The sequence below is a fragment of the Homarus americanus genome, unplaced genomic scaffold (assembly GCF_018991925.1).
Source record: "Homarus americanus isolate GMGI-L3 unplaced genomic scaffold, GMGI_Hamer_2.0 scaffold50745, whole genome shotgun sequence".
Lineage (NCBI taxonomy): Eukaryota > Metazoa > Arthropoda > Malacostraca > Decapoda > Nephropidae > Homarus > Homarus americanus.
The window spans coordinates 313,471-341,380 of NW_024727654.1; the positions used below are offsets into that span (position 1 = coordinate 313,471).

At 40.4% G+C, this 27,910-nt stretch overlaps 1 protein-coding gene across 7 annotated transcripts in view; it reads left to right on the forward strand.

The window, feature by feature from the left end:
• The window catches only part of LOC121865888 (IQ motif and SEC7 domain-containing protein 2-like), a 75,147-nt gene that overhangs the window by 39,113 nt on the left and 8,124 nt on the right, over positions 1 to 27,910 (forward strand). The window contains exons 1-9 of one of the 7 annotated variants that reach the window (XM_042365433.1): positions 11,333 to 11,459; positions 16,376 to 16,559; positions 17,644 to 17,825; positions 18,171 to 18,412; positions 18,737 to 19,035; positions 20,063 to 20,208; positions 20,992 to 21,120; positions 21,511 to 21,670; positions 22,175 to 22,360. In XM_042365433.1, the coding sequence (XP_042221367.1) occupies positions 11,416 to 11,459; positions 16,376 to 16,559; positions 17,644 to 17,825; positions 18,171 to 18,412; positions 18,737 to 19,035; positions 20,063 to 20,208; positions 20,992 to 21,120; positions 21,511 to 21,670; positions 22,175 to 22,360 (1,572 nt within the window). In that variant the 5' untranslated portion in view covers positions 11,333 to 11,415. Of the gene's footprint in view, positions 1 to 11,330; positions 11,460 to 16,375; positions 16,560 to 17,637; positions 17,826 to 18,170; positions 18,413 to 18,736; positions 19,036 to 20,062; positions 20,209 to 20,991; positions 21,121 to 21,510; positions 21,671 to 22,174; positions 22,361 to 27,910 lie in introns of those variants that run through there. The other 6 variants (XM_042365431.1, XM_042365432.1, XM_042365437.1 and 3 more) reach the window with 6 other exon arrangements.

A 27,910-nucleotide genomic window follows, 5' to 3' on the forward strand; every position in this document is an offset into this window, starting at 1 on the left:
ACGTGGGTAATAATCCTGCTACGTGGCCACTGTGCTAATAGTGGCCAAAGTGGCAATAGGTGGCCATAGGGAGGACCATAAATAAGGAGGGGTTGACTCAGTGTGCAATTATCCCGCTTTGGTGGCCAGCTGTGAGGGGGAGCCTGGTAGCAGCTGGCTCACTGCTGCCCCTGCTGGTAGTTGTGGTGGTAGTGGTGATGGTGGTGATTGTAGTAGTGATGGTGGTGGTATTGGTGATGATAGTGGTGGTTGTGATGATGGTAATAGTGATGGTGGAGATGGTGATAATGATGGTGGTGGTGGTGTGTGATGGTGATCTTTTAGGTGTGAAGTATACGTGAGTGTACTGGTAGGGGTGTTGTTGTTGTGATGTTGCGGTGGTGAAGGAGAGGATGATAAAGGAGAGGTAGAGAGAGAGGTAAGGGAAGGGTGATAGAACAGGGACTATGGGTGAAAAAACACGCACACACACTGATTCTCTCTCTCTCTCTCTCTCTCTCTCTCTCTCTCTCTCTCTCACATCAAGGGCACATCTATTACCGGGTCCTTCTTGCATTACCCTCGTTAACCGGACCGTAATTCTTGCATTTAAACGATACGCTTAAAGACCCAGGCGAAACTCGTTTAATTGGCGTGGCCTTGTTAGGAGTCTGGGAGTTTGTTGGGGTGTTGGGGGGGGGGTGAGTTCAGAATAGCGTGGAAGGTCAGTATGTCACGCCAGGAAAGTTCAGAGTTCACTTTGGGAGAGAGTTACACTGTGGTACATTTAGCACTGTGTATTGGCACTTTGGCAGTGTTCACGACTCGGCACCTGGCGCTGTGGACTTCATGCTGCGGCGCGTGGTACAGTCTTTACTGATACTCTGACACCGTTGAAGCTCCGACGAGTGGCGCTCTGCGCTGCGGCACGTGGCACTAATGTTTACATTGTGACACTTTACACTAGCACGTGGCACTAATGTTTACATAGTGACACTTTACACTAGCACGTGGCACTGTAAGGTGATACGTGGCACTAATGTTTACATTGTGACACTTTACACTAGCACGTGACACTGTTGTTAACATTGTTGATGTTTACACTGGCACATGGCACTATACTCTCAAGAGACACAAGGCACTTTTAACAGTGGCACACCACAATATGACACTACTGAAAGTAAGACACGTTCTACACCATGGCACCGTCTACAGCCTCTACACCATGGCACTGTACACTGCAGTAGCGTGAGAGTGCCACATCTCTCACTTGAACACCTGAAGAATATTTGCGTGAATGTATTTTAGTTTTTTACCCAGGATAATCTGGGTAATAAACACACTTGTCCTTAATAACGTTGTATTAGTGTCATAGGAAAAAAAAACAGACGTCCAGAAGGCTCCAGGAGTAGGTCATGGCTTGTGTGTTGAAGATAATAGTAGCGCTGTGTTGTGGTATAATCAGGGTTTTATTATGTATGTTGTATGTATGTATGTATGTATGTATGTATGTATGTATGTATGTATGTATGTATGTATGTATGTCTCTCTCTCTGAACCCCCCCCCCCCACAGCACCTCCTCCCCTTCAAAAGGTTTATCAATACTGAGTCAGGTATAGGGTGGTATTGGTGACCTGATGATCCGACCCTCCGTCAGGCAAAGGGATCTCCACCAACACCTCAAGGGCTTCACATCTTGTTAGAGGCCACCCAGGGAACACGTAATATACCCTGACGAAGGAGAGGAATACACTCATCCTCCTTCCTGATAAGATCATCCTGGTTATGGGGAGGGGAGGGGGGGGGGAGGGAGGACTCGCGGTTAAGTAATTCATGTGGAAGAAAAACTTTTGGAGATCTTCCCTCTTCTCCCCCCCTCCTTCCCCCCCCTCCTCCTTCCCCCCCACCCCCTCTTGAAGCCCTACTTGTGATTGCTGATGTCAGGGTAAGGTCGCGAGCTTGGCCCCGCGGCTACAATAACAGAAAGATATATATACAGTATTGTAGTGTTGAGGACGATGGTCTGGCCACACAATAAGACGTTCTTCTCCTCAACTGGTCACCCGTTATACTTGGTCAGTTCATTTCTTTGTTTATTTACGTTCAACTCTGGTGGATTTTGTTCAAACTAACACCATTTTGAACTTGTTTACGCTCACAGTTTACCAAGTTCAGTTCAAACGTTCAATACTGTATCTTAAAGTTCTGGTTACCTTCTGTCGGCCATTTTTAATTGACACACACATCTGGCGAATTGTAAACAAACTCACAGCAGAAATCACCCAAACTTCCTGGACATAAACGCGGAAATTATCGATCCAATTACGACTGAGGGAAGAGAGATCCAAAACAAGTATTTAACGCACGAGACCACATTCAGAACAGCGAAAAAAGTTAAGCAATAAAGGTGAGAATTGGAGAGAAAATTAGATTAAAGATTGGAATATATATATATATGTGGGCCCGATGAGAGGAGGGAAGAGACGTAGGTGTGTGTGTGTGTGTGTAGGTGTAGGTGTTTTAATATGTGTGTGTGAGTTAAGATCGAGTTGTTACACACAGTTGGCGGTGGTCCACAGTGTGTTCATTTATATATACACTCACCTGGTGTCCTGACAACTGCAGTATTACCTACACCTCTCTACCCACACACTACACCTTGCCTTATACACCCAACATGGTATTACCTGCTGCTATTGACACACACACTCTACACACCCTAACACACCCACCATAGTATACAGGTATCTTTTGTGTGGAGAGTTTGACATGTAATTTGTGTTTCAATCTCCGTGTGTGTGTGTGTGGGGGGGGGGAGTGTTTTGCCTATTAACCTTGTGGTGCTTGACACTCACTGGGATTACTCTGGTTTCAGGATATGACCACACCCACATATCGCACCACACCCACATATCTCACCACTCCCACATATCTCACCACACCCACATATCTCACCACACACACACACTACGTCGTTCATCTTATAAGAGTGAGAGGGAGGGTGATACTGTCATATACACGCTCCATTATACTGTGTTATGTTGTCAGTAGGTTTTAAAGGCCTGAGGTTAATGGTCTAAACACACACACACACACACACACACTCTCTCTCTCTCTCGTCGATGCTTCCAAGGTGGCTATCGTCGTGGTCTCCTTCAGGTGGTTCTTCTGTCAGGTAACTGTGTGTGTGTGTGTGTCAGAGAGACGTAACACTGCAGGTCGTTGCATCACTAGCGCCAGGCCCGGGCGGTGAGTAGATGTGTGTTTTTTGGTGTCGGTGCAGGAGGGCATCTGGCACCCTGGTGGCTGGGTGGCCCGGGCACTGTGCCACTCCTGGCTCCTTTGTCTCGGAGAGTGCCACCACCACTACCACCACCAGCAACAACACCATTACCACACACTATCAGCAATACTACCACTCACAACCATCACTAACACACCACTATACCAAACCATACCATACATTCACCACCACACAACTACCACCACACCACACAACCACCGCCACCACCACCACATCACACAACCACCACACAACCACCACCACCACCACACCACACAACCACCACATCACACAACCACCACCACCACCACCACACCACACAACCACCACCACACCACACAACCATCACCACACCACACAACCACCACCACACCACACAACCATCACCACACCACACAACCACCACCACTACCACACCACCACCAGACAACTACCTCCACCACACAGGAACATAATGATTGACCGTATCGTACTTTATATTGTATCTATCGTATATTATGTATGACCAAATGTTCCATAACCAACCTCAAACCACCTAACTGAATTTAGACATGCAAAAACAAACTTTAAGTCTAACCTAACCTAAGGAATTTGCTCCGTTTTTGTTAATATATTATGAAAAAAATATACATATATCCCCCACACCTGAAAAATTACAATAGACACCTTTCATATACCTGTCTGTGTGTGCTTGTCTGTCTGTCTGTCTGTCTGTCTGTCTGTCCAAGGTACAACACAGTCACGCAAGCTGCCCATAATTCTTGCCTTTATGTCCACTTCTTGTATTCGTGTTCATGACCCCTGTCCCCCCCTCCCCTCTTTCCTATCTCCCTCTCCTTTCCCCCTTCCTCCTCTCCTTCCCCTCTTCCTATCCTATCCTTCACCCTCTCCCCATCCTCTCCTCCTCCTCTCCCCCTCCTCCTCCTCCCTCTCCTCCTCTCCCTCTCACCCTCCCATAGGTGTACAGTTATGGATCGTCACTCTCATTTACATGTCTGGTACCGATGTGGAGGTGGGGTGGCCGGGTGGTTGGGTGGGGGTATGAGGTGGGGTGGAGGGGTGGTGGTAGGTGGGGCTGAGTACGACTTTGCCTCTGCTTGCTCCAAAGAGTAGAGGAATGGTCGTAACTCTGAGGGCTAATTTGTAGTTTTGTGTTGAGAGAGAGAGAGAGAGAGAGAGAGAGAGAGAGAGCACACTCAGTCTTTATGCATTATTGAAGAGGGATTGAGTGGGAAATGCTTTGTGAGCCGCGTGTTGCTATGTGGTGTGGGTGAACAGATGGTAGTCAGGTGGTAACAGGTGAGGAGATATGGACCCTAGGTGGTGGTGAAGTAGGTGCCAGGTGGTAACAAGTTGAGGTGGATGACAGGTCAGGGTGGAGGTACCATCTGGACACAACAGTCAATAGTCGCACCATCTGTGTAACCTCATCTCTCCCTGACAAGATAATTTATGGTCACTTTCCTTCAGAAAATAAGAGTTAGAGGAAAATGGATAAGAAACAATACTGCTGTGTGAAAATAACAATAACAAATATAATAATAATAACAACAACAATAATATAATAATACCACCATCCTTCCCTCCTTCTCCTCTTCTCCCTCTATCCTCTTCTCCCTCTATCCTCCTCCTCTCTCTATCTCCTCCTCCTCTTCTCCCTGTATCCTCCTCCTCTTCTCCCTATCTCCTCCTCCTCCTCTCCCTATATCCTCCTTCTCTTCTCCCTATATCCTCTTCTTCTCCTCCCCTTATTCCCTCCTCCGCAAGTAGTAATTTTTCCTCCCAAGATTTTTTTCTTCAATAAACCAGAATTTAATTAATGGTTTGAAGGGTCACTGGGGGAGAATGACCTGTCTTCTGGGGGAAATTAATAACTACTAGGAGGCTCGACCAAAATACCTCCGGACAAAATTCCAATTGCTTATGTTTATTTCGCCCATATACTCTTGTGTTAGGTCAGGTCAGGTCAGGTTAGGTCAGGTCATGTCAGGTCAGGAATCGTGTGGGATCAATTCAGGCTAGATTATTTTAGATTAGGTCATATTTTTATTAGGTTAGGTCAGGTCAGGTCAGTTTAGTTGGGAAATAACCTAACACACAGTTATTCAGTACAGCAAAATTCACAAGACCAATAATATACATAGTTATTTAAAAAAAAATGTAAATCCATATTAAGTAGAAATTAATAAACAAAATTAGGCCAGTGATTTTTTTTTTCACCATTCCAATTAAAGGTATTTACTCCGGGAGCTGTCGGGTAAACAAACAATAAATAAATACTAAATACAGGTTGGATAATAGTGAATCGCTGTGCCCGACAGATGGCAGCACTGCACGGAGGAGGTTGTGTTTATGGTAGTGGTCGTATCAGCGTTCAATAATGGCAATGTTCTTTTTTTTTTTTTACTTGTTGGTTTATCTATCCCTGGCTATATGTTCACTATCACGACTTTGAAGGGGGTCGTGTAAGACAGCCTGGTCGTGATCGCTGGCTCTCCGCGGTTATTACGAGTCGTTTTCCCATCTACCGCAGGAGTACGACCCGACAACGACCGCAACCACCTCTTTACCTGTAGCATCAGCTCATTTTACTGCTGAAATGACCGTATAATATTGAATGGCTTTCCACGATACCTCAAAAAGACATTAACAGTGTGGCTTCTTGTGTATAACTGAATAAACACTGAATCAAAAGTATAAGAAAATAAGGAGTCTGCAATAAGCCTGTTGGTCTTTAGACATTGCAGTGATAGGTATATTTCTAAATCAACTTTCTATGTATTATGTCGTGATACATAAAATCAGGAAGTATACTGTATTTCCGAATAAATTTATAAAGAAACTGGGTACTTGTTTAGGTACCTGGGAGGGAGGGAGGTTCTGGAGACGGAGTTAGCACGTTAATGGCCGCTTGTTAAGGTATCCTCCCCACCTGGCAGCCAGACTGTGGTTTAATGGCCTTCTCTTTCTTCTCCGGGGCGCTGTTAATTAGCTGAGGATGAGCAGAGCTGCAGGTTGTGTAGGAGGAGTAAAACGTGAAATTCTCAAAAGGATACATACAGTTATTTTTAATTTCTTTTTTCCGTGTGGACGAGGCAAAAGAAGCCTAGTTTAAAGTAGTGTTTCTCAGCGGGAGTTTCAACTCTTTTTGTCGCCATCATCACATCATAGCTCAAGTGTCGAGAAGTTCCGCGTCTTTGTAAACTTTTCCACTGTAACTGAGAGAGATGAGACACTTCCTTCTTATTGTGTGTGATTTTTTCTCTCTCTTTTTTTTTTACGTTTTGGCTTCCCATATTTGTGTCGTAGCCTCGTCAAATACGTTCATATATCGGCAGTTACGGGAGGGAGGATTTTGTACTTTGTCTGGTAATCATGGGGGTAGGCTGTTCCTCTATTGCTTACGAGTGGTTATAAGGCCTCTAGTGAAATATGTAATTGGAGCTTTGTATCATCACACCTAAAGCGCCTTCCTCAGGGGATAGCTTTCAAGTGCTGTCTTAATATGTGTGTGTGGACGGACTGGAATTCAACCTCTCTTAACCTAAACTATCCAAAGCAGGTCAGTGTAACCATAACCTAATCTAATCTTAAACAAATCAATCTAACCCAAATGTAACCTAACCGATTCTGGATTAACCGGTCCAAAGCTAATCTGACCTACCTAACAGATTTTAAAGACAATTTGACGGAAGAAGGTTTCATAATTTTTTATCCTCCCAGAGAGAGAAAGTTCGGACGGGTGCTGACAAATGATGCTGTTCACCGTTTGAAAATTTACCGTTTACTTGATGGATGTGTTTTAGCGTTGGCGTGAAGAGCTACATTATTGCGTGGTTTTGTCTTTCACTGTTGTGTTGTGGTGTCATCGTAAGTAATATTTTTTTAAAGTTATACCTCTTCCTAGTCTGGGGTAAGCGCCATTTTCTGTGATTGACTTTTATAAAATATTTGTTTTATACGTTTTTTGTAGTAGGATTTTATTGTATTCCCATCTGGTTAAAACTGTCAGGTATCCAGTGTGGTGTTGAACCGAAGCGCCAACTCTTAAGTGAGTCTTCGTGGTTTGGGAATGAAGCACCAAGTTACTCGTATAAGTTGACCACATGCGGTTAAGGAAAGTGTCACCAAGCCGCAAGACGACCCCGTACCTTATATTGGTGAAGCCCCTGAGGTGTGAGGGAAGGAGGGGGAGTGACGCTTCGTGGGTGACCTCAAACACACGCAGCCAACACCCTGTGGATTTGTTGTTGGTGTTTGCTTCTATTGCGTTAGGTTAGGTAGTTTATGGTAGGAATAGGTCTTGTTAGATTGTTATAGTTAGTTTAAGTTAGATTATATTGAGGGTAGTTTAAGTTAGATTATATTACGGTTACTTAAAGTTATGTTATAGGATATATTATATTAATGATAGGTTAAGTTAGAGTCAATTCCGAGCTCTATAGATTTGAATTAGTAACGCGTGATCGAGGGATAGAACAACGACAGTGCTGGCAGAAGGTAGGCGGAACGTTCGTGTGGCGTAGCTTTAAGCGTATCACTAGGATGTGTGGAGGGGGAACGCCAGGAGCTCTTGATTGCCCGTGCTGGCCCTCTTTTTTTGTGGCACGGACCTTGGAGTAGGGATTCATTAGTACCCGGAACTAACCTTAAGCAAAACCAATCGAATTTATCTCTTACAACCCAATCTAAATACCCGAAACTTAACCTAACTCCCACACTGAAGGCACACACACACACACACACACGAGAGAGAGAGAGAGCAGCGCCTGATGGGGGTAATCTTGAGGACTTGTTTCGTGTTTACAGTGTTGCTGGACTAATAAATTCTCGTGAGACTGACTGTGGCGGTTCGTGTGTTGAGGTTGATGGACTTTCGCTACACCTGATTGAAGAGACTGTTAGTAGGGTGCGGTGAGGGTGGGTGTAAGACTTAGAACATAAGATCATAAGAAAATAAGGAGTCTGCAATAGGCCGGTTGGCCTGTGCATGGCAGCTCCTGTCGAGAGTTACTACCACTCTCTATCATCCATGAATCTATCTAGCCTCCTTTTAAAACTTTTCAGCGTTCCAGCACTTACTACAAAGTTGCTAAGCTTGTTCCACTCGTCCACCATCCTATTTGTGAACCAGTTCCTTCCTATCTCCCTCCTAAACCTAAAGTTATCCAACTTAAATCCGTTGCTACGAGTCCTATCCTGCCCGGATATTATAAAAACTTTATCTATATCCCCTTTATTGATTCCTTTCACCCACTTAAATACTTCTATCATATCTCCCCGCACTCTTCGTCTTTCTAGGGAATGCAAGTTTAGTTTCTTTAACCTATCTTGATATGGTAGGTTTCTAAATCCCGGAATCATTTTCGTCATTCTTCGCTGCACCGACTCCAGTGAATTGATATCCATTCTATAATAAGGGCACTAGAACTGAACCGCATAATCGAGGTGCGGCCTGACTAGCGCAATATATAGTTGCAATAAGACCTCTGCACTCTTATTACTTACACTTCTAGATATAAAACCTAATACTCTGTTTGCCTTATTTCGAACATTAACGCACTGTTTGCTAGGCCGTAGGTCCGGGCTTACTCAGGGTGTGTTGTGGTGTGTGTGGGGGTGTAAGACTTAAAGGATGTGTTGTGTGTGGGTGTAAGACCTTCAGGGTGTGGTGTGTGTGTGGATGTGAGACTTTCAAGGTGTGTTGTGGTGTGTGTGGGTGTAAGATCTGTGGTGTTGCGAGAGTGTAGGATTCCCAGAGTATATCGTGTACTATGAGAGGGTGGACCAGCAAGGTGTAAGGGTAGGGTGAGTTGGACGACCAAAGGTGTATTGTGTAGTCGAGAGAGGTCACCTCCTATGCCCGCCCGCCAGGTGTCGCTTGACCGCTCCCCACCTGCCGTAACCTGTACCTTTTGTAACCTACGCTGCTACAGGTACAGTCGTGAACAGAAGTCCTGTCGCCCCCTTCTGCTGTTCCACGAACCCTGAGATTCAGACTCATGAACCCGAAGCAGAAGACACTGGTGCATTATTCTGCCCATAAATGCTTCGGATTCATGAGTCTGAATCTCAGGGTTCGTGGAGCAGCAGGACTTCTGTTCACGACTGTACAAAAACTCGACTGTATCATACTCTCTATATGATGACAAGGATTGAGTTGTGCAAGAAGTTGAAGGATTGACAGAACCGACGGCGCCAAATTTAGATGGAAATTGCCTTGGAATGATGTTTGTGACGTGTAGGGATGTGTGTCGGTGGTGTAGGGGTGTGGTGTGGTGTAGGGGTGTAGTGGGTGGATGGGAGTGATGTAGGGGTGTAGTGGATGTGGTGTGGGAGTGGTGTAGGGGTTGGGGTGTGGTGTGGTAGGGGTGTGGGTGAGGGTGGTGATGTGGTAGGACAGGTGGCCAGCAGACACGGGCAAGAGGGCGTGCTGGTAATGGTAGCAGCTGGAATGCGGCGACCTTCCCTCCCCACGTGCTCACACACACACACACACACACTTTATGGCTTATAGTAACCCCAAGAGGACGATGCTTGAAATAAGAATTAACTATTAAAGGTACGCCATTATCTTCAGGTTAGAACATATAAAGGAATATTATACCCCAAATCACCAATTATTTCTTAAGTTAGGATATTCATGGTAAACTTCCTACATCTTTATGACAGGATGATAGTGAAATATGGCCAATAAGTTTCAATATTATGATAATCTGTTCGAGGATAGGCTTTTGTAATAGCGTGTGGAGCCATAGGTGGAGAGTTATAGCGTGTGGAGCCATAGGTGGAGAGTTATAGCGTGTGGAGCCATAGGTGGAGAGTTATAGCGTGTGGAGCCATAGGTGGAGTGTTATAGCGTGTGGAGCCATAGGTGGGGAGTTACGTGGAGATGGAGTGACACTTAAGTTCGTGGAGGTTACCGGGTGGGGGGGTGTTGGGAGGGAGTGGAAGGGTGTGGTGAGGATGTGTAAGTGTGGTCGTGAGCGCAGTAGTGTGGTCGTGAACGCAGTAGTGTGGTCGTGAACGCAGTAATATGATCGTGAACGCAGTAGTGTGGTCGTGAACGCAGTAGTGTGGTCGTGAACGCAATAGTGTGATCGTGAACGCCTTAGGGGCGAGGGAGGGTGTAATGGTGTGGTGTAACAGATAGCTACTACGGGAGCAACAAAGAAGTGGTCTGGTTTCAGTTGCCGCCTGACAGCTAACAGACACGTGCTAGCTACCCCTCACCCTCCCTCTCCTCCATTGCCACCCCTTCCATCCTCCTCCTCCTCCCTCACCCTTTCTCCCTCAACACATGTAGCCTCCCTCAAAACTGGTGGGTTCGGTTTACAGACACACCTCCTGATGGTGTAGGCCTGTTTGGGGATCGTGGCAGCTGTTGTCATCTCGGGGTCGAGGTAAATTAGAGTTGCTGGACTATGTTTTTATCCGCCACTGACCAGCTGATCCCCCTGCCAGACGCCCGCTTTGTTTACATACCGGAGAGCTTAACGTGCAAGTTGTTGCAGTTAGTGACGACTCTGTAGTGCCTCTGATAGTTCTCGTATGTAAAGTTTTAGAAATAAATTGAGTGGATTAGGTTAATGAGGTTCAGGATTAATCGCAATTATTTTTTGTTCCCGACCTGGTAAGTCTCCTGGCCACCTGCCCGGGTTCTGTTCTGTGATTGGTGGAAGTTGTTAGGGGGGAGCACGAGGGAGGGCCGTCATTGGTGAAGACGAGTTGAGGCAGCTGCCCATTGGCTATTCAGGCGAGGTCTTGAGCGCGTGCTGGGCAGGTGTCGCGTGCTAAGTAGTTCAAGTTGCCTGTAGTCGTTTATCAATATATTTAGCTAAAATATGTCGCTGTTTCTGTAAATTTAAATATGTTGTGACAAAAACGATAGTAGTACATGTTATTCAGATTATGTATTGCAATGTAATTTTGTGCGAGTAATTATATACAATTCTAAGTAGTAATTGGTAGTTGGCATCTTATGAGGAGCAGATGTTGGGGACTTGGGGCACAAGTATACGACAAGACGAGCTGAAAATGATCAGTTGTTGATCATCCTTGTCCTGTGTGTGTCGGCCATACGATACGGCCCTCTTTAAGATATGTTTTAACACCAATAACTTAATAATAAAAAAAAAAAGAAACTAAGAAAATGCTGATTTGTCTGTCCGGGTTCGTGATACCGCCCCCTGTCAGGTGAGCTCTTGTTATGTTTTACCAGGGCGAGTGAGTGTTTGCTGTGGAACGGCCAGTGTTTGGATGGTACACACGTTCACAGTGTCGGTTGTAGTGGACACTGGATGGCGGGGAAAAGTGAATTAATCTCAAGGTAAACTTATTGTAGAGTTATGGGGATATTAAGAGATGTGTGCTGTGGGTGAGTCGCAGTAAGAAGCCCGGGAACTCTGTCCATGACGTGGATTGGTTAGGTTAGGATATGTTAGGATAGGTATAGGATAGGTAGTATAAACCAAAGTCAGTGATGAGGCTTATGACGACTAGATTGGTTAAAAATATTACTAATTAATTGTGTTATCCTCGGTAAATGTTTATTTATGTGTGTTTATACTGTGTGAATCATTACTAAATAAATTGTGATCTAATAAAGTGTCTCATTTGACTGGTGGGTAATATGTAATCTAACCTAACCTAATATAAAATCTAACTTAACCTAACCTAATATAAAATCTAACTTAACCTAACCTAAACTAACAAGTGAAACATAATAAAAATAGTTTTGTAAATACACTGTACTTACCACCTGTAGTTCATTTTTGTACACATCTCATTAAGGACAGGTAGGATAACCTTCTCATTACGGTCGTTTAATTAAGTCCTAGAGCCACAGGACCTTGTTTACCATAGATCCTTTTCATCCTTCTCTTATTGACAGGATACCAAAATTCATCCTAGTTGAGTCTTTGTGCAATTTTGACGTCATTGAGTTCACCATCAAGCCAATTGGAATGATGCAAGGGGAAAATCCGCCTCTTTGGTTGGCTGGAAATCATTTAACGTATTGGAATCTTTTAGACTCCGGATTGTGTCGTGACGTTTCTAAAAGGTGTAAACAAATGCCCCTCTCCCTCTCCCCAATTGTGTGTTTATATCATGCAGCCTGGTGGCATGTGTAATACTTAGTCTGTGTAACATGCAATTGTCGCCGACCAAAACCACTGTAGTTTATGGTGTGTCTGTCTGTCCATCGATTACTTACCAGGTGTGTGTGTAATAATAATAATTGACGGTTTATTAAGATAACATAGCAGCCCGGAGGCTGAAAATATACACTGAACAGAGGTGATAGGTTACATATGGTGGTAGCGTAGAGTGAGGGGCGATAAGGTGGAGGTGTATAAATGGAAGTCGGCTAAACAAAGGGGACATTACAAAGGTACTTAAACTATCCAACCAGGAGCGAACTCGTAACAATGGTTTTAAATTAGACAAATTTAGATTTAGGCGCGAAATAGGTAAACATTGGTTTGGAAATACTGTAGAGTAGTGGACGAGTGGAACAAGTTACCAAATATCATTATTAACTCGAATACGCTGGATAGCTTCAAACATAGGTTGGATGGATATATGAGCAATAGGGGTTGGGTGTAAATGGGACTGCCCAGTATGGGCCAATAGGCCCGCTGCAGTTTCCTCCATTCTTATGTTATTATATATGTCCACTCATCACCAATCATGTTCTTGTTGCCTGTGAGTCATCTGTAAATGAAAGATTAGTGAGTGTTAATTTATTTTTCTGAAGACTGTTGTGCTGTTATTTTAGGGGATATGATAGTAAATGTTGTCTATTTCACTACTTTTTATATCAGCAGGATGTTCACAGGTGTGTTTGTCTATTTTAAAGTAAAAGGTTAGCCATTGATGCAACCTACGACAACACAAGCCTCGAGTGGTTATGGGGTGAGGTGGAGTGGCTAGGGTGGTTCTCGTATTTTTTTTATCGCGCTGGTGTTTTGTGCGTGAAAATTAACTTAGCTGTAAAGATTCCGTCAAACTATTTTTACTTAAGGCTTTTGCGACCTTTGAATACCTGACATTTGTTTCTTGATATTATTAATGTGAGTGTGACAAGGCCATTTTCCTATTTACCCCATGAATGACTGAAACCATTGCAGTTGTTTGAAGCTATACAGACAAGTTGGAAATATTGAGTGGGTCAGTATTTATGGAGGTGGAGACGTGTAGAAGTGTGTTTGCGGTTACGTGGTTTGTGAAGATGTGTGTGAGGGGTGACAGCCGTTATCAGCCGTTGTGGTGGTGTGGGTAGCAGGGAGACACCCGTACTCAGGCACGCGCCATGTCTCCTCTGTCTCATTTACAGTGACGGGCATAAATTCTTTTGTACTGTTGTTCAAGACAAAATTGTAGGTTTGGTCTGTTTTCTGTAACAGATTATTATGGTGTGGTTATATAAAGGCAATGATCTCTAGAACAGCTGTTAGTAGTGTTTGTGTGGATAGTGTTGTGGCGCGTCGGGGGTGGGGGGGACCTGTCACCCGGTAGTCATCACTCAGTAGAAGTTGGGGTGAGAGGGGAGGCTCCTCGTGAGGTCACCAAGGGTCGCCCATCCCAGTCCTACGCCCTATTCCGTGTTCTTATTGTGTGGGAGTATTGTGTACTACATGTGTTTCTCTTAATCAAGTCTACGGACCATTGTTTGTTGTCGCCACCCTCTTCTCGCTACTTGGTCGAGGACTCTAGGATGGCGCCGTTTGGCAGCAAGACACCGGCCATTAGGTAGAATATACCTTGGCTTGATCTGAAAGTGCGGTGTCATCAACCTCATTAACGCAAAACCTTCAGACGTTTTTTTCCCGACAGCTTTCATCCATCAGCTCTATCGGCTGTAGATTAGGGGTGAAAAAGAGGGGCCCGTTCCTGATAGAAATAGTGTGGGTACAGCACACTGTATACCATGCCTTCGATATACAAGGAGGCAGCGTGACCGGTACTGCACTCGATCACTTTCACTTCACAAAGTTGTAAATTCAGGTACCCATTTATAGACAGGTACCCCAGGAATAGGAGGCGAGTGCTGTATCCACTGGTCTATTCGGGCAGATTGGAAGTTTCATTCAAATCGTTTCACGGCATCACAAGGTGCCGAGTTTTGAGGAAATATAATTACCGATTACTGAATATTTTCATACCGTATTATGTACTTTTTGTAAGGAAAATATATAAATGTTTTTATGTAAGTAAACAAAAATTGTTTTGGCGTAGCAATAGTTGCCAATTGTTAGTTTTCAATACCGAATTACCCGAAATTTGGTATTAAAAACCCGGTTTGATATTTAACAAAATAATTTTGCATTCTGGCATCACTTAGCATAAGTTCTTAGTACCTTGCGTGTATGAGTTTATAAATTATAGTAATTACATTAACTTACGGATGACTTTTTGTGATAAAATAAAGGTATTGTGCTGCTTATTAAGTGATGCTATGACTGTATGTTTACTAACTTTTATCCATATTTTGTTAGTTGTTGCTGTGTTAGGAAATTTGGCATTGAAACGCTCAATTTGGTAATTAACCTCAACGAATTTGGCAATAGTGCAATCATGAGACTTGGCCAATTTTACATGGATCAGGGACTTGCTCCTCCTTGTCAGCCATGTTCCTGCCTCTTAGTGCACAATAATACGCCTACAGCAGTGTATCATTGGGTCTCCGGCGTCCATCTTGCTTGTTGTGAACAGTGATGGTGCCAAAATAAAAAGCGTGGCGTCTGTTTGTGTGATGGTAGTTCTTACTTTCTTTTATACTGAAATGTGAATGCTGGTAATGAGTTGTCAGTTGAAACTTGCCGGACAAATAGCGCTTGTGATATCGCCTGTTTCTGTATATTAGCTTTTCCCTTGGGTCTGTGTTTACTGATGTAGGCGCTGAAAGGCAAGGTTGTGGGTCATTGGGATCTTTCTCATCGTCCTCAAGTGGGGTAGAAGCATATTGACAGTTGACCTGCTGTATATCAGGTTGGAGGATACAAATGTGTGGTTTTAACGAAGAACCAATGCAATAATTGGTCCTGAAACAAATATCTGGAAAAATATTGCTTTGAAATAGTGTGCCCGATTTACCCACTTTTCAACATCCCTCCACAAGTGCTCAATGTTTTGCATATGCACTTGAACATCTTGAGGATTCAGAAAGTTTTAAGAATGATTCACCACATAATGCATATAGCCTTGACATCAACGTCAGATACACTCCCCAATCATCACTATATTGATAATGGAGCTAGAACGGATGTATTTAAGCAGAGTAGTGAATAAAGGTTTCACTGTCATGCTTGTGATTTAATGGTTCCACAAGCAGCACTACAAACAGTTTTTGGATTTGTGCTCAATTCCACCCAAAACCCAAATTTGGCTCCGTAACTTTCCCCTTTCATATTTGCATTGGCCAAAAAAGCGACTCGTCAACCTCCACGAAGACACCTTCACATCTGATAGGTTTCTAATTGTCAAACCAAAATTCCGTAACTTCGAAACAGAAGCTACGCCAATCAACGATCACATGCCTTGGAAAATTTCAAACACTTGAAAATAGTTTCCTGGTTCCACTTTTTCTGGAGCCAGTGATTCACAAAAAGGACAAGTTTCCAGGGTTCAAAATGATACATCTCCAAAAAACTGCCTTTGTAATTGGTAATGGTAAAGTTACACTTTTTTTTGGCTTTTGGTTTTGGTGATAACTTTGGATCATCCACAATAGCACTGATGCCCATCCTCTCTAAAGTGGCATGGTAATTCACGATTAGGGCACTGAACAGACAAAGGCAATAGTTTCTTAATTATTTTGGTGATACAGTATTTAGTGATGACTGACCAGAAATCTACATTACAACCAGCACACACGTCCATCTTGGAAATAATTCACATTTACCCGCATGCCCCACCCAGAAAGGTGTTTTAGAATTGTCTTAATTATTGAATAGATTTTTTGAATTGTGTATATACTGTACTGTCCTGTAATACATATTTTGTGTGTGACTTGATGCTGCTAGGTAGGCTGCAGTTATTTAGTTGACACCATAATATCACTAGTCTGTTTAATCTATGCCATGGCTAACAGATTGTGTTTGTTTCAGCTCCCCGGTGAAGGTAGATCGTGGGTACTGTGGTAAGGGCCCCCCAGGACGAGGTTTAGGTCCTGCTATCACCAAGTCTTACAGTGTTGAGAGCTCGGCGCCCCCCGTGCCTCCACACCACCTCCACCAAGCACACCATCACCACCACCACCACAATGGCAGTCACAGTGCCCGTCGTTCACAGGTACAGTATATTATGTTCACCTGAGTTACCTAGAACACTGCTCCAGGTATTCTGAAAATATGTATATACCTGTGTTATTGTTTCTGAATTAGTGAAATAAAATAATATTCTTCCCTTTCTTTACTGTGTAGTTGTAAGTTGAGAGAACTTCATTTTCCATACGTAAAGTTAGGCTGCATTACTGGTCACGGCAAAAGAACCCGACAGGTTTTTTGGGGCTATTTTGCCTGTCCGTTGTTTATGTAATAGAAGTACTGAAATGATACAATAGTATTTACAGCTCCTCCCCGACTTACGACCTACTCAACTTACGACCACCTGGACATACGACCGCCTTAGTCGTACCAAAATTTTGTCAAATTAAGTATTTTCGAGTTCCAACGTCAGTGATTGCGCTGTGTACTGACAAAATTTTCGTTTGTAATTCACTTTAAAATGGCTGGCAAGCTTAAAAGTGAGAGTTTTGTGGTGCTGAGAAGAAAGAGACACCCATTTTAGATTTTCTATGTACAGTGTATTATTTAAGCATTTTCGACTTACGACCTGGATTTGGGTCCCTAACCCCGTCGTAAGTCGGGGTGGAGCTGTATTGGAATATGCCCCCAAAAAGCTATGATTATAATTTTGGAAAAAAAAAATAATTGGTTACATTAGGGACGAGCAAAATAGCCCAAAACAGCCTGTCAGCTATTGCAGTGACCAATAATTTAGCCTGTCAGGCTATTTTGCCTTTTACCATGACCAGTAATTTAGCCACTGCCAATAATTAAAATATAGACAAGTGTTTTTAATTATTATATCACCATTTATAAGCCTACTAGCCATTCAGGTAGTTGGTCTATTCTTTGTTATGGCTCACTATGTTTGGTAGGGTCACACTGGATAACACTATTTTCACATTTGTCCTGAGCTAGGGATTAAACCCAGGTGATGGTAGTGACAGATAATCACATTTCTGCTGTACCACCAACATTTATATACTTACTGTATATTGAAGGTTGACCACATTATATGCCAGTCCTTGGTGTCATGATATGGCCAGATTAACAGTGCGACGTACTGATGGTTGTTATGGTAGTTGCAGCAAGCTGTGTCGCAGAGTAGCGGTGTTGGTGTGGGCAGTCGGCGGCAGCCACGGGGGTCTACAGCTGATGACAGTGGCAACCGCAATAGTCGCTGGCGAGGCAGTGGTGCCCCAGGCAATGTCCAGGGATATGAACTGTCTCAAGACTTCGCTGATATGCGACTTGAGATGCTGGAACGCAGGTTTGTGTTTATTTATCTCATCATAATTTTATACTTTGTTTCTTTTTCAGTGTGAGCATCAGTAGGCAGTACAGTCGTGTTAAAGTTTCTAATGAATTATTGATAAGTTTTGGCCACAAAATACGGTAATGTTAATACCGTGCCACATAATGAGTTTTTGGTAGTACCAAATGCTATAGGTGACTTGGGCCATTCCTTGATATTACTGAACTGATATTTAGGTGGCAGAATTACTGTACAGTATACTGTATATATTTTTGGTATTTGATATTCAAGCTAGGAGACTCATCTGTGAGGCTCAAGTGTTTTAAGGTAATGTATCTAATATTTTTGTTATACTTGTAGGTATGGAGGTGTGGTAGCCAGGCGTGCTGCCGTCACCATCCAGCGAGCATACCGTCGTTATGCCATGTATAAGAAGTTCCGCTCCATCACAGCCACAGCCAAGGCCCAGGAGAAGCGACTGTCCCGCAGGTTTACTGTGGATGTTCCTGAATGGACTGACCCTGCAGGTCAACAGTATAATGATGCTGAACATCTAATTCGATCTGAGTTTGACCAACTACAAAGAAATCTTAATGCAACAGGTATGTAAGAATTTAAAATTGACTGAAAGGCTTTGTAACATAATTTGTTTGGAATGTCCTTAGAACTTTCCCCTTTTATTTCTTTATGCCTTAATTTTTTTGAGATTTTTGTAGATTAATACATGTATAATTAATAAGAGTATTATGATCACAATTGTATGTCAGTTTTATCTTTGTAATATACTGAATAGGCTAAAAAGGTTAATTTGTACTTGTACTATGGCCCATAATGTACAGTATTTACATATATAGTGTAGCTTCTTTATTTTTTATACAATATTCTTTAATTTTGGTTGTTGTTTATAGTTAATGTTACTTTTGCAGTGTATGGCGAAGGCAGGCGGCCAGCAAGGTCCTTGTCCATGCGTGACACCCCACGCACAACAACCCCTATCACAGCTACTTCCACCATAAGACAACAGCAAGACCCATATGACCTACATGATACCCTTGCTTCAATGAATGACAGTTCACTTTATTGTCATGTGTCGGCCCAGTCTCCCCTTACCCCAACATCCACCTTAACACCAGCTCCTACTCATGTTAGGAATGGTTCTGGAGATTATCAGGGGCAACAAAATGACCGAGACTTGAAGTACATCTCTTCAGAGGACAGTGGCCTTGTAAGTTTAACAGAATATTGACAACTGTATGTACACTTGCTGGGCTGCAGCCTTCTTCATTATTTTGAAAATGGAACACTATTTTTTCTTCAAACTACAAATTTTTGTCCAAAAATTTTCTTACATAACATTAAAATTATTTTTTTCTTGAGTTTTGCAAGTGTAAAGTTATTTTTGTACTGTGTTATATAAAGTAAAATAGTTCAATGCACCATTACATCTTCCCCTCAGCTAGCATATGATTTATTCAAACTGTGTTGTTTTGCTCACAGACTAACATTCTTTACTTCCTGTCACCATCTCTGTTTATTTTCATCTCTTTACTTTTATTCACATCCACTATAAACCTCCCACTACTGCATTATTCTACATAATTGGACAGTTTTTCAGTTGGTGGTGTTGTATAAAAACCAATAAATGGCATTTTGCAATCTGAATTAATGGTTGTAAAACATGAACTGAGAAATACAGCAACAAATGATCTAACAGAAATACCTTTTGAGTTCAAGCATTTACTGTATTAAGTTCATGCTTTATAACTGTCAATTCAAATTACAGAATGCCATTTTTGGCCTTCGTACATTACCACCAAGTGAAAAACTGCCCAGTCATGCAGAAAAATTCTGTAGCTACTCTACTAAATACATATTGTACACCAGTACTTCCAAATTCACTCAAACATCTGTAACTTATCTTTTGAAATGCCTCTTATTAGTGTCCATTAGTGTTGGGCCCTCTTGCTTCCATCTATCTCACTGCATCAGTCATGAACTTACTGAACAACATCCTACTTTCACTGGGAATTAATTCTTCATCATACATCCTTAGTGCTTCCCACATAACTCTTCTGTCAACTCTTATAACATATCCAGATTCTTAAATGTTGGACATAGTTGATAACCAGAGAGTAAATGGAATTGTTTTATTATGTCATGAAAAATAAACTTGCTATCTAATTTATTTATTCATTTGTCACCATCATCATCATTTGTATAGTATAATATATATATATATTTTTTTGATACAGGGTAGTCATGATAGCTCATCCTTGAATCGCATCACCGTGAGTGGACAAAGACGTATCCGTGGCCCAGGAGGCAAGAAAATTCCACCTGAAGTACCGCGTCGCACATCTTCTATTAAATCCAGTGAGAGCAGTGGAAGTAATGACAGGTGAGTGACTGAGACTTTGGTACTACAGTATAACTCTTAAGGCCACAACAGTCCTTTATTTAACCTGGGAAATTTTGTTCACCAGTACAAGCACATACATAATATTACACACCTGGGCCTTCTGAGTGTAGACTGGTAGGTATGTTATATTATTTTTCAGTTGTTCAGGGTACAAGTTAAGGAAATTGAGAGGGATTTATGGGTTCTGTGGATTATATGACTGTCTGTAGTATCTCGGTCATGTAAGAAATCTCACATTCATCACCTGGGCTTCAGTGTGCCAAGATTCTGAAAGGTGTGCAATCTCTTAATTCTAGTCATTAGTATCCTTGTTTGATGTGACTCCTATTACTTCATTTTATTTGTTTTTAATTATTGGTTTTTTGTGTAATGGGTCACCTTCTACAACTTTATAAGAGGAAGGATTTTTTTTCTCTTTTGAGGGGTTAGGTTAGGGGAAAATTGTAACTTATTGGTGAAAGGGTTAAAGATGATGGCTTAATAAAATGGTAATGTTGGCTTTTGTTTTATTACTGCGACATAAAAGATCATACGATAACAAAAGTTTTCTTGTCTCAGTTTACACATGTTTACCCATGTGTTGTCAGTACAGTGTATTAATTTTCAGTTATGGACAATGTACAATATATTGTACTTAACAAAATTCTGCTGACTTATCTTGCCTTAAGCAAGAAGTGTGCTCTTGATAATAGGAGTGTATATTTATTTAATAAAAATGCACTTGTGGATAAAAGTATTTATAAACACGTCTGTTTGGTACAGTGTTACAACCCTATCAACGGCGGCAAACCACAGACTGCAGTGCCCTCCCCCATCCCTAACACCACCATCTTCAACCCCTTCATCACTTACATCTGAGGGAGGTCACAGTGACAGAGGACCACTCACAAGGTTGGACCTGTTTCTAATATATATATATATATATATATATATATATATATATATATATATATATATATATATATATATATATATATATATATATATATATATATATATATATATATATATATATATATATATATAGATAGATAGATAGATAGATAGATAGATAGATAGATAGATAGATATCACTGTAATTATAAAGTGAAGAACTTTGTTATACAATACAGTTCAGTACTTGTAAATGTTTATAATTAAGAAAAATGAAAGCTTTTCATCACTAATATACACTTTTTGATATTCATTGATATCTAGATTCCATTATACAGCAGATGGAAAGTTATAAAATTAATAATTTAATACAGGTTATTATAACAATATTTTTTCTTCATGAATTAGGTCTGTGGACAATGGGTCCCTGTCCAGCGTCCAGTCCTCTGGGTCAGACTCCTCGCTCTCGCAGTCTACCTCAGATCGGGCCACGCCTCTGTCTACCCACGACCAAGTGGATAATTCAGACTATCATCCCACTTCCCCAATATGGAAACGCAAACATCAAGTAAGTCAACACAGCAATGGCAAGCTGTCACATACAGGTATATTTTATTTACCTAAATATGGATGTCTTATATCTTAAATTTGTAATGTTATCTGGAAGACTTTTATAATTTTAAGCTTTGTAAACTGCAAATACTTCGTCTTTCTGCATTCTGTTAGTATTTTGTTTAATTTGTTGCTATTTATAAAATGTCTGGTAATCAGGACAAAATAAATACAGTAATGAGTATTCTTATCTATCTTTAAAATGCATCTCTTTAGTAAATAGGTCTGAGTCATATGCATCATCTGTAGTTAGTCCTTTTTTGCATCCACTTTTAGTTAAATAGTTTTTCTTCGTATTAAAGAATGCCATTTTTAGATTCTTAGAAATTAAACTCACAGTGAATATAGATTTTTCCCTCCAGCTTCATTGAGTGTCTGAGTTTTCCTCTGAGGCTCCATAGATTGTAAGTATGTGTAATTGGTTTCACAAAAATTAAAAAAAGCTTGAAACTTCCACCAGCAGATGAGCACAAGTGACGTCATCTGCGACGATAAGAGGTTGAGCCAGATCAGCGAAAACTCAGAAGATTCCCTGCAGTCCCATTCCTCTGAGGGAATGACCTATTCCCAAACCATCCCCTCACAGATCCCACACTCGGCACGCTACGCCCATGCCCACTACACCCACACTTCTCACTTGCCCAAGGTAGAGTAGACGATCAGTTTTGTCAGTAATGCATAAGGATACAATGACACAGTTTCCCACATTTTGTTTTTTTATGAAAGTTACGACATTATCAGAATAATATGCGTAATGCAGTTGAATGGTTTTCCTTGCATAAATATATTTATATAGCCCAATGGTTACAGCACAGTTCAGTACAATTTTAAAAACATGGAAAGAGCATAAGATATGAATTATATAAGTTATATATCTACAGGTAGTTCTGCTATAATGCGATAATTGTGTTTTTGTAAAATATCGTGTTATAGAAAATCGCGTAAAAGAAATAACAGGGCTTATGGAGAAAATAGGGTTAGGTGCAGATTACTCGAAATCGAAAAAATTTAGTAGTCGGCCTAACACAAAGGATAGCACAGTCTAAATAAATGTTACATTCATATCTAATAATGAAATCATACAGTAAATGTAACACTTTACCTTGAAAAAATATGAATGTAACTTGATGGGGGAGAAGGGTGATTTTGAGGTTGATAACATCGAGCTTCTCTTCAAGTGTTATATCCTTTCTTTTACGATCATCACCGGGAATTCTATCACCAGAACGCTTCTTGGAGATATTCTTCTTTACCATATTCACAGTTAATACCACAAAATTGGAGAAATAGTAAGCAAAAATCGCGTTATACAAATATCGTTCCTAATTCATAAATCGCGTTAGAGCAAATTCGCGTTATCAAAACACGCGTTATAGCAGAACTCGCTGTACTGTATTTCATACAACTGTATATCAAATTATATACACTTAAACATTAATCTTGAGGAATCTCTGTAGTCTATTTCAAATAATATTTCATAAAGTGGTTACCGTATATACTCGTCTATAACCCCCCCCCCCTCGTTTATAGGTCGACCCTGATTTTTTGACCAAGAAATAGTTGATTTACGATATTCCTCATTTATAGTTCGACCCATGTTTTTGAGGGTAATGGAACAACAAAACCTTCAGTAAAAACGCTCTACGTCCTATAAACTGAGGCTCGCCGTGCCTGAAACACGAGTGCCGAAAGCAAATTGTTTACCATTTATTATTACGACACTTTACACTGAAACGCGGGTAGTTTCAACAAAAATATTGTATATTTCCATTCAAGTATTTATTCAAGTCAATTAGGAGGGAATATTATTGCAATACAACAGTTTTTTAACTAAACCATTCGAAAAGTTATTACGGTAACATCTTTTGAACGAAAGAAAGCGAAAGTCATTGTTTTCGTCACAATTTTATCCCACTTTCCACTGTAATACGTACGTAATTTCAGCAAAAATATTACATTTCCGTGAATGTATTATATCAAGCACAATATGAATAGAATATCATTGTAATACAACAGAATTTTAACCGAAAACTATTAAAAAAAAGAGTAACATCTCAAGAACATCGGAAGCTTAGGTAAAGTCTTTTGTTTTCGTCATGTATTTTATTCTATTTTACATTGAAATACATCACGTTTCAGCAAAATTACTATCTATTTCCGAGAATATATTCATTAGGGCGCAGTTTAGGTAAAATATACGTGTGATGTAATAGTTTTTTAACTGAAAACGATTCGAAAAACACGTACCCTCTAGCCCTGTTCAAGGAGAGGACTGGGAGAAGATGTTTGGTGCTGCAGATGATGATAAGGAAAATGATTTTGATGGATTTTAATGAAAATATTCAGAAATATGGTATCGTAGTATTTATTCAAGTCAATTAGGATAGAATATTATTGTAATACAACAGTTTTTTAACTGAAAACCATTCGAAAAGCGATTACGGTAACATCTTTTGAACGAAAAAGCGAAAGTCATTGTTTTCGTCACGATTTTATCTCGCTTTTCACTGTAATACCTACGTCATTTCAACAAAAATATTACATTTCCGTGAATGCATCATATCAAGCACAGTATGAATAGAATACCATTGTAATATAACTATATTTTAACCAAAAACTATTAAAAAAACGAGTAACTTCTCTTGAACATCGGAAGGTTAAGTAAAGTCTTTTGTTATCGTCATGTATTTTATCCTATTTTACATTAAAATATATCACGTTTCAGCAAAACTACTATTTATTTCCGAGAATATATTCATTCAGGCACAGTTAAGGTAAAATATACATGTGATGTAACAGTTTTTTAACTGAAAACGATTCGAAAAACACGTGTACCGTCTAGCTGATACAGCTGGTGTTGCGTGATGCATCATGCGTCGTTGTAAACAATAGGAGGTTGAAGTAGATTACCGGGTATTATATTAAGTGTGAAATATCGAAAAGGTTTTTATTACCAGTATTTTTTGAAGATCAAAGAGAACTGTGGTACCGTGTATGATAAGTTAGCCTGTGCTAAGAACTTCAACATAGACTACTAAAAGCACGTTGTAAGGTAATTTAGCCTATTGTAAGTTGGTGAGATTCATTTGCTGAAGGAACTGCACAACTTTTCATTACTAATTGGTACATATTTTACGTTTCCATTGTTTACTGGCAGTAAATGGTAAATATTTTTCATGTCTGAAGCTAAAAGTTGCTCCTCGCCCTTCCCATCATGCACGGGTTCAACCTAACGAAACTAGTTCGCATGTATAGGACGACCCCCAATTGTTTGCCTAAAAATTTGGTCTTCAAAACTCGAACTATACACGAGTATATACGGTATATATATATATATATATATATATATATATATATAATTGGTTAAAAGTAAGGAATCTTTCAGTCTCTCGAGTCTCAAATATATAAGTTGAAAAATTGGTTTATGGAACAGCAAATAGCATTTGGTGCATAAAAAAATATTGCACATTTCTATTTGTACACTTTTACCTACATAGAGAGAGTGGTTAAGGTAGAATGCTGCTCAAATGTACTGATGCAGTGCATGAAAAACATTTGCCTTACACTGCATGTTGGTTTGTCTATTCCATAAGAAAAGCACGTTAGTGACTTCTGTTACTTGTCAACATTAAGTAACAAGAATGGAAAGAAAGAAGAATACACCAATTCCCCCATTAACGTCTTTGTCAGTTTCCTGAAAGCCACGACTTTAAGTGAAACGACATTAATTGAAAACGATTTTACCTTAACCATAATGCTATAAATAGGGGTTATGTTCCTTGGGTACATTTCTGGTCAAAAATTTCTCTCAACTTGCAAGAAATGTTTCACTTTCATTACTATCACCGTCTTCTTGTTTCAAATAAACTTAGAGCTTTTGCCTGTATGGGAAGCAACAAACCTGGAAAGTGTTGTTGAATTTGATCCTTGATCCACATGTTCAGCATTCTTTCCATATTTATCATAATGCCACTTGTGTTATGAGTTTACTTTGCAGCAGATAATGGAGTAATACTTTTAGCACATGATTTAAATTTTTTTACATTCCACAAATTGTTCTTACCTACAGTTGTAGGTTGCATATTGACAGCTCGCTGTCCTTCAAATCTCTATACCACATCTAGTTTAACTTCTAATGTAACTCTTTTCCTCATTCTGTGACCACAAGCTGTAGTGGTGCACAATGCACATTTAGCATTCATTGTTCTCAGGCTCAAATAAATTTATAATTGGATTTTAAGTGAATGTTGGAAGAGCATCAAGCAACCACCGAATAATAACAAACAAATACGGCGCCCACACTGATCACTTACACAGCCAGCTGTTATCACAATCAGGCGCTGAGCACCTTCGTACCGAATTTTTAAAATTGTCATACATTTATCATTTTCATACATATTTTTTTTTCAATGACTTTATAATGAAATGGCATGTCTGAAATGATGTTAATGGGGGAATTGGTGTATTCTCATTATAGTGTACGTACTGTACAATACGGATATTCCTTCGTTAACACTACAGTATAAAGTATCGTGGCAAGTGGAATTAATTATCCTTTAGGAAATGTTGTGTTTGAGAGAGAGAGAGAGAGAGTGTGTGTGTAACAAATAAGAATGTTTTATGTGTTTGGTACAATACTTTATGTATGTACAGTATAAAGTAAATCAATGTATTCATGCAAATAATCAAAGCTCAAAATTCCAAAGTAACATCTTCACAGTCTCGGATACAGTGTGTGCCAAGATTCGAGCACTAGTTTGTGTCTAATCGCTCCATGTGTTGTTTTCACCCAACTGCTGCTGGATGAGGTGTGGTGGCATTTATTTTTATATACTACATTATTTTATTTATTATTAACTACAGAATTTTCTAGTTGCGTATGTGTAGTCTAGCTGTGTGTGTAGTTGTTGTTGCAGTGTGGACAGCTGGCTGTGGGTTTTTGACAATCTTTTAGAATTCAGCATGTGAACAGCTGTCTTGTCATATTTCTCTCATTTAAATCAACTCGACTACAGTACTGTACAGTACTTCAATTTTCAACTCTTAACAAAATAGCTTCCTTTGGTTTCTAGTCACTTGATGTTCACTTTATCTTTATGGTTGGAAGGAGTGACACTGGTAAATCATGAAAGAACAGCAAAGATTACCAAGATGTACAGTGACTGCGCTATGACCAATTGCTGTAGTGGGGAGTTTGGGGCTGCAAACAAATTTTTTCAAGGATAAATCCAGAACATGTATGTCTATTGATTGTTTTAAACTTGAAATGGATCATGCTTTGTGAAAAGTGTGACCTAGTGTAAACTTTAAATTGTGTTGTGTAAATGTGTGTTAACCAAGGAATACCTGTACACAGAAGAGTAATGGGGGAAGGTTGAATAGATAGCCATCATTAAAAATTGGAGATAAAGATAAGGCAAATTTTTTATAATCCAAAAGTTAGAAACTGAACATAGAGTAGTACAGTACAGGCAGTGTTGAGAAGCTCATTAGAGACGAACCATTTGACTGATCTACCACCGGAATGTTTGTAGAATAGTACTGTACTCTTTAAGTTGAGAGGCTTGAGGTAAACACTGCTTGGCCTTTTTGTATTATTGGCTATTAAACACTTTGTACTTGGATAAGATCTGAGAAAATGCAGTATGAAGTGAATCCTCTCCAGGGAAATACTGTGAATAACATATTGAGGCTACTCCTAACTTAATTTTATGACTTCCCTGTCCAGTAGTTAGGAGTTAATGGATTCACCCTGGGTGCTCATAACTAATGCTCCAGTTGTTTGCTGACTAAGCTAACTTGTGGCTTGACTATTGAACTTTTATAGAGAAATTGTAGCTAAGCAAATGCAGAGCTAACAAGATTTAACAGACACCGTCAATGTTCACAGTCCATGGACATGTATAGAGCAATAAGGCTTGTTCAGTATCATTCAAAACAGATATCCCCTGAAATGCTCCCTTTTCAACATTTGTCACCATCTACCCTCGCTGAAAATTTTTCAAAATGTCTAAACCTAGTTGTGTATACAGTATAAATTTATATTATTTATTTTCTGATTATGTAGCATTCCATGTATTTCAATTTTAAAATATCCTATACTGTATATGTTTATAAACTGCTGTACAGTATCTGTTTTTACTGTAATTGTTACTCTTCAGTAGCTTGTAAAGTCTTCTGATCGTCCATTGAAGAA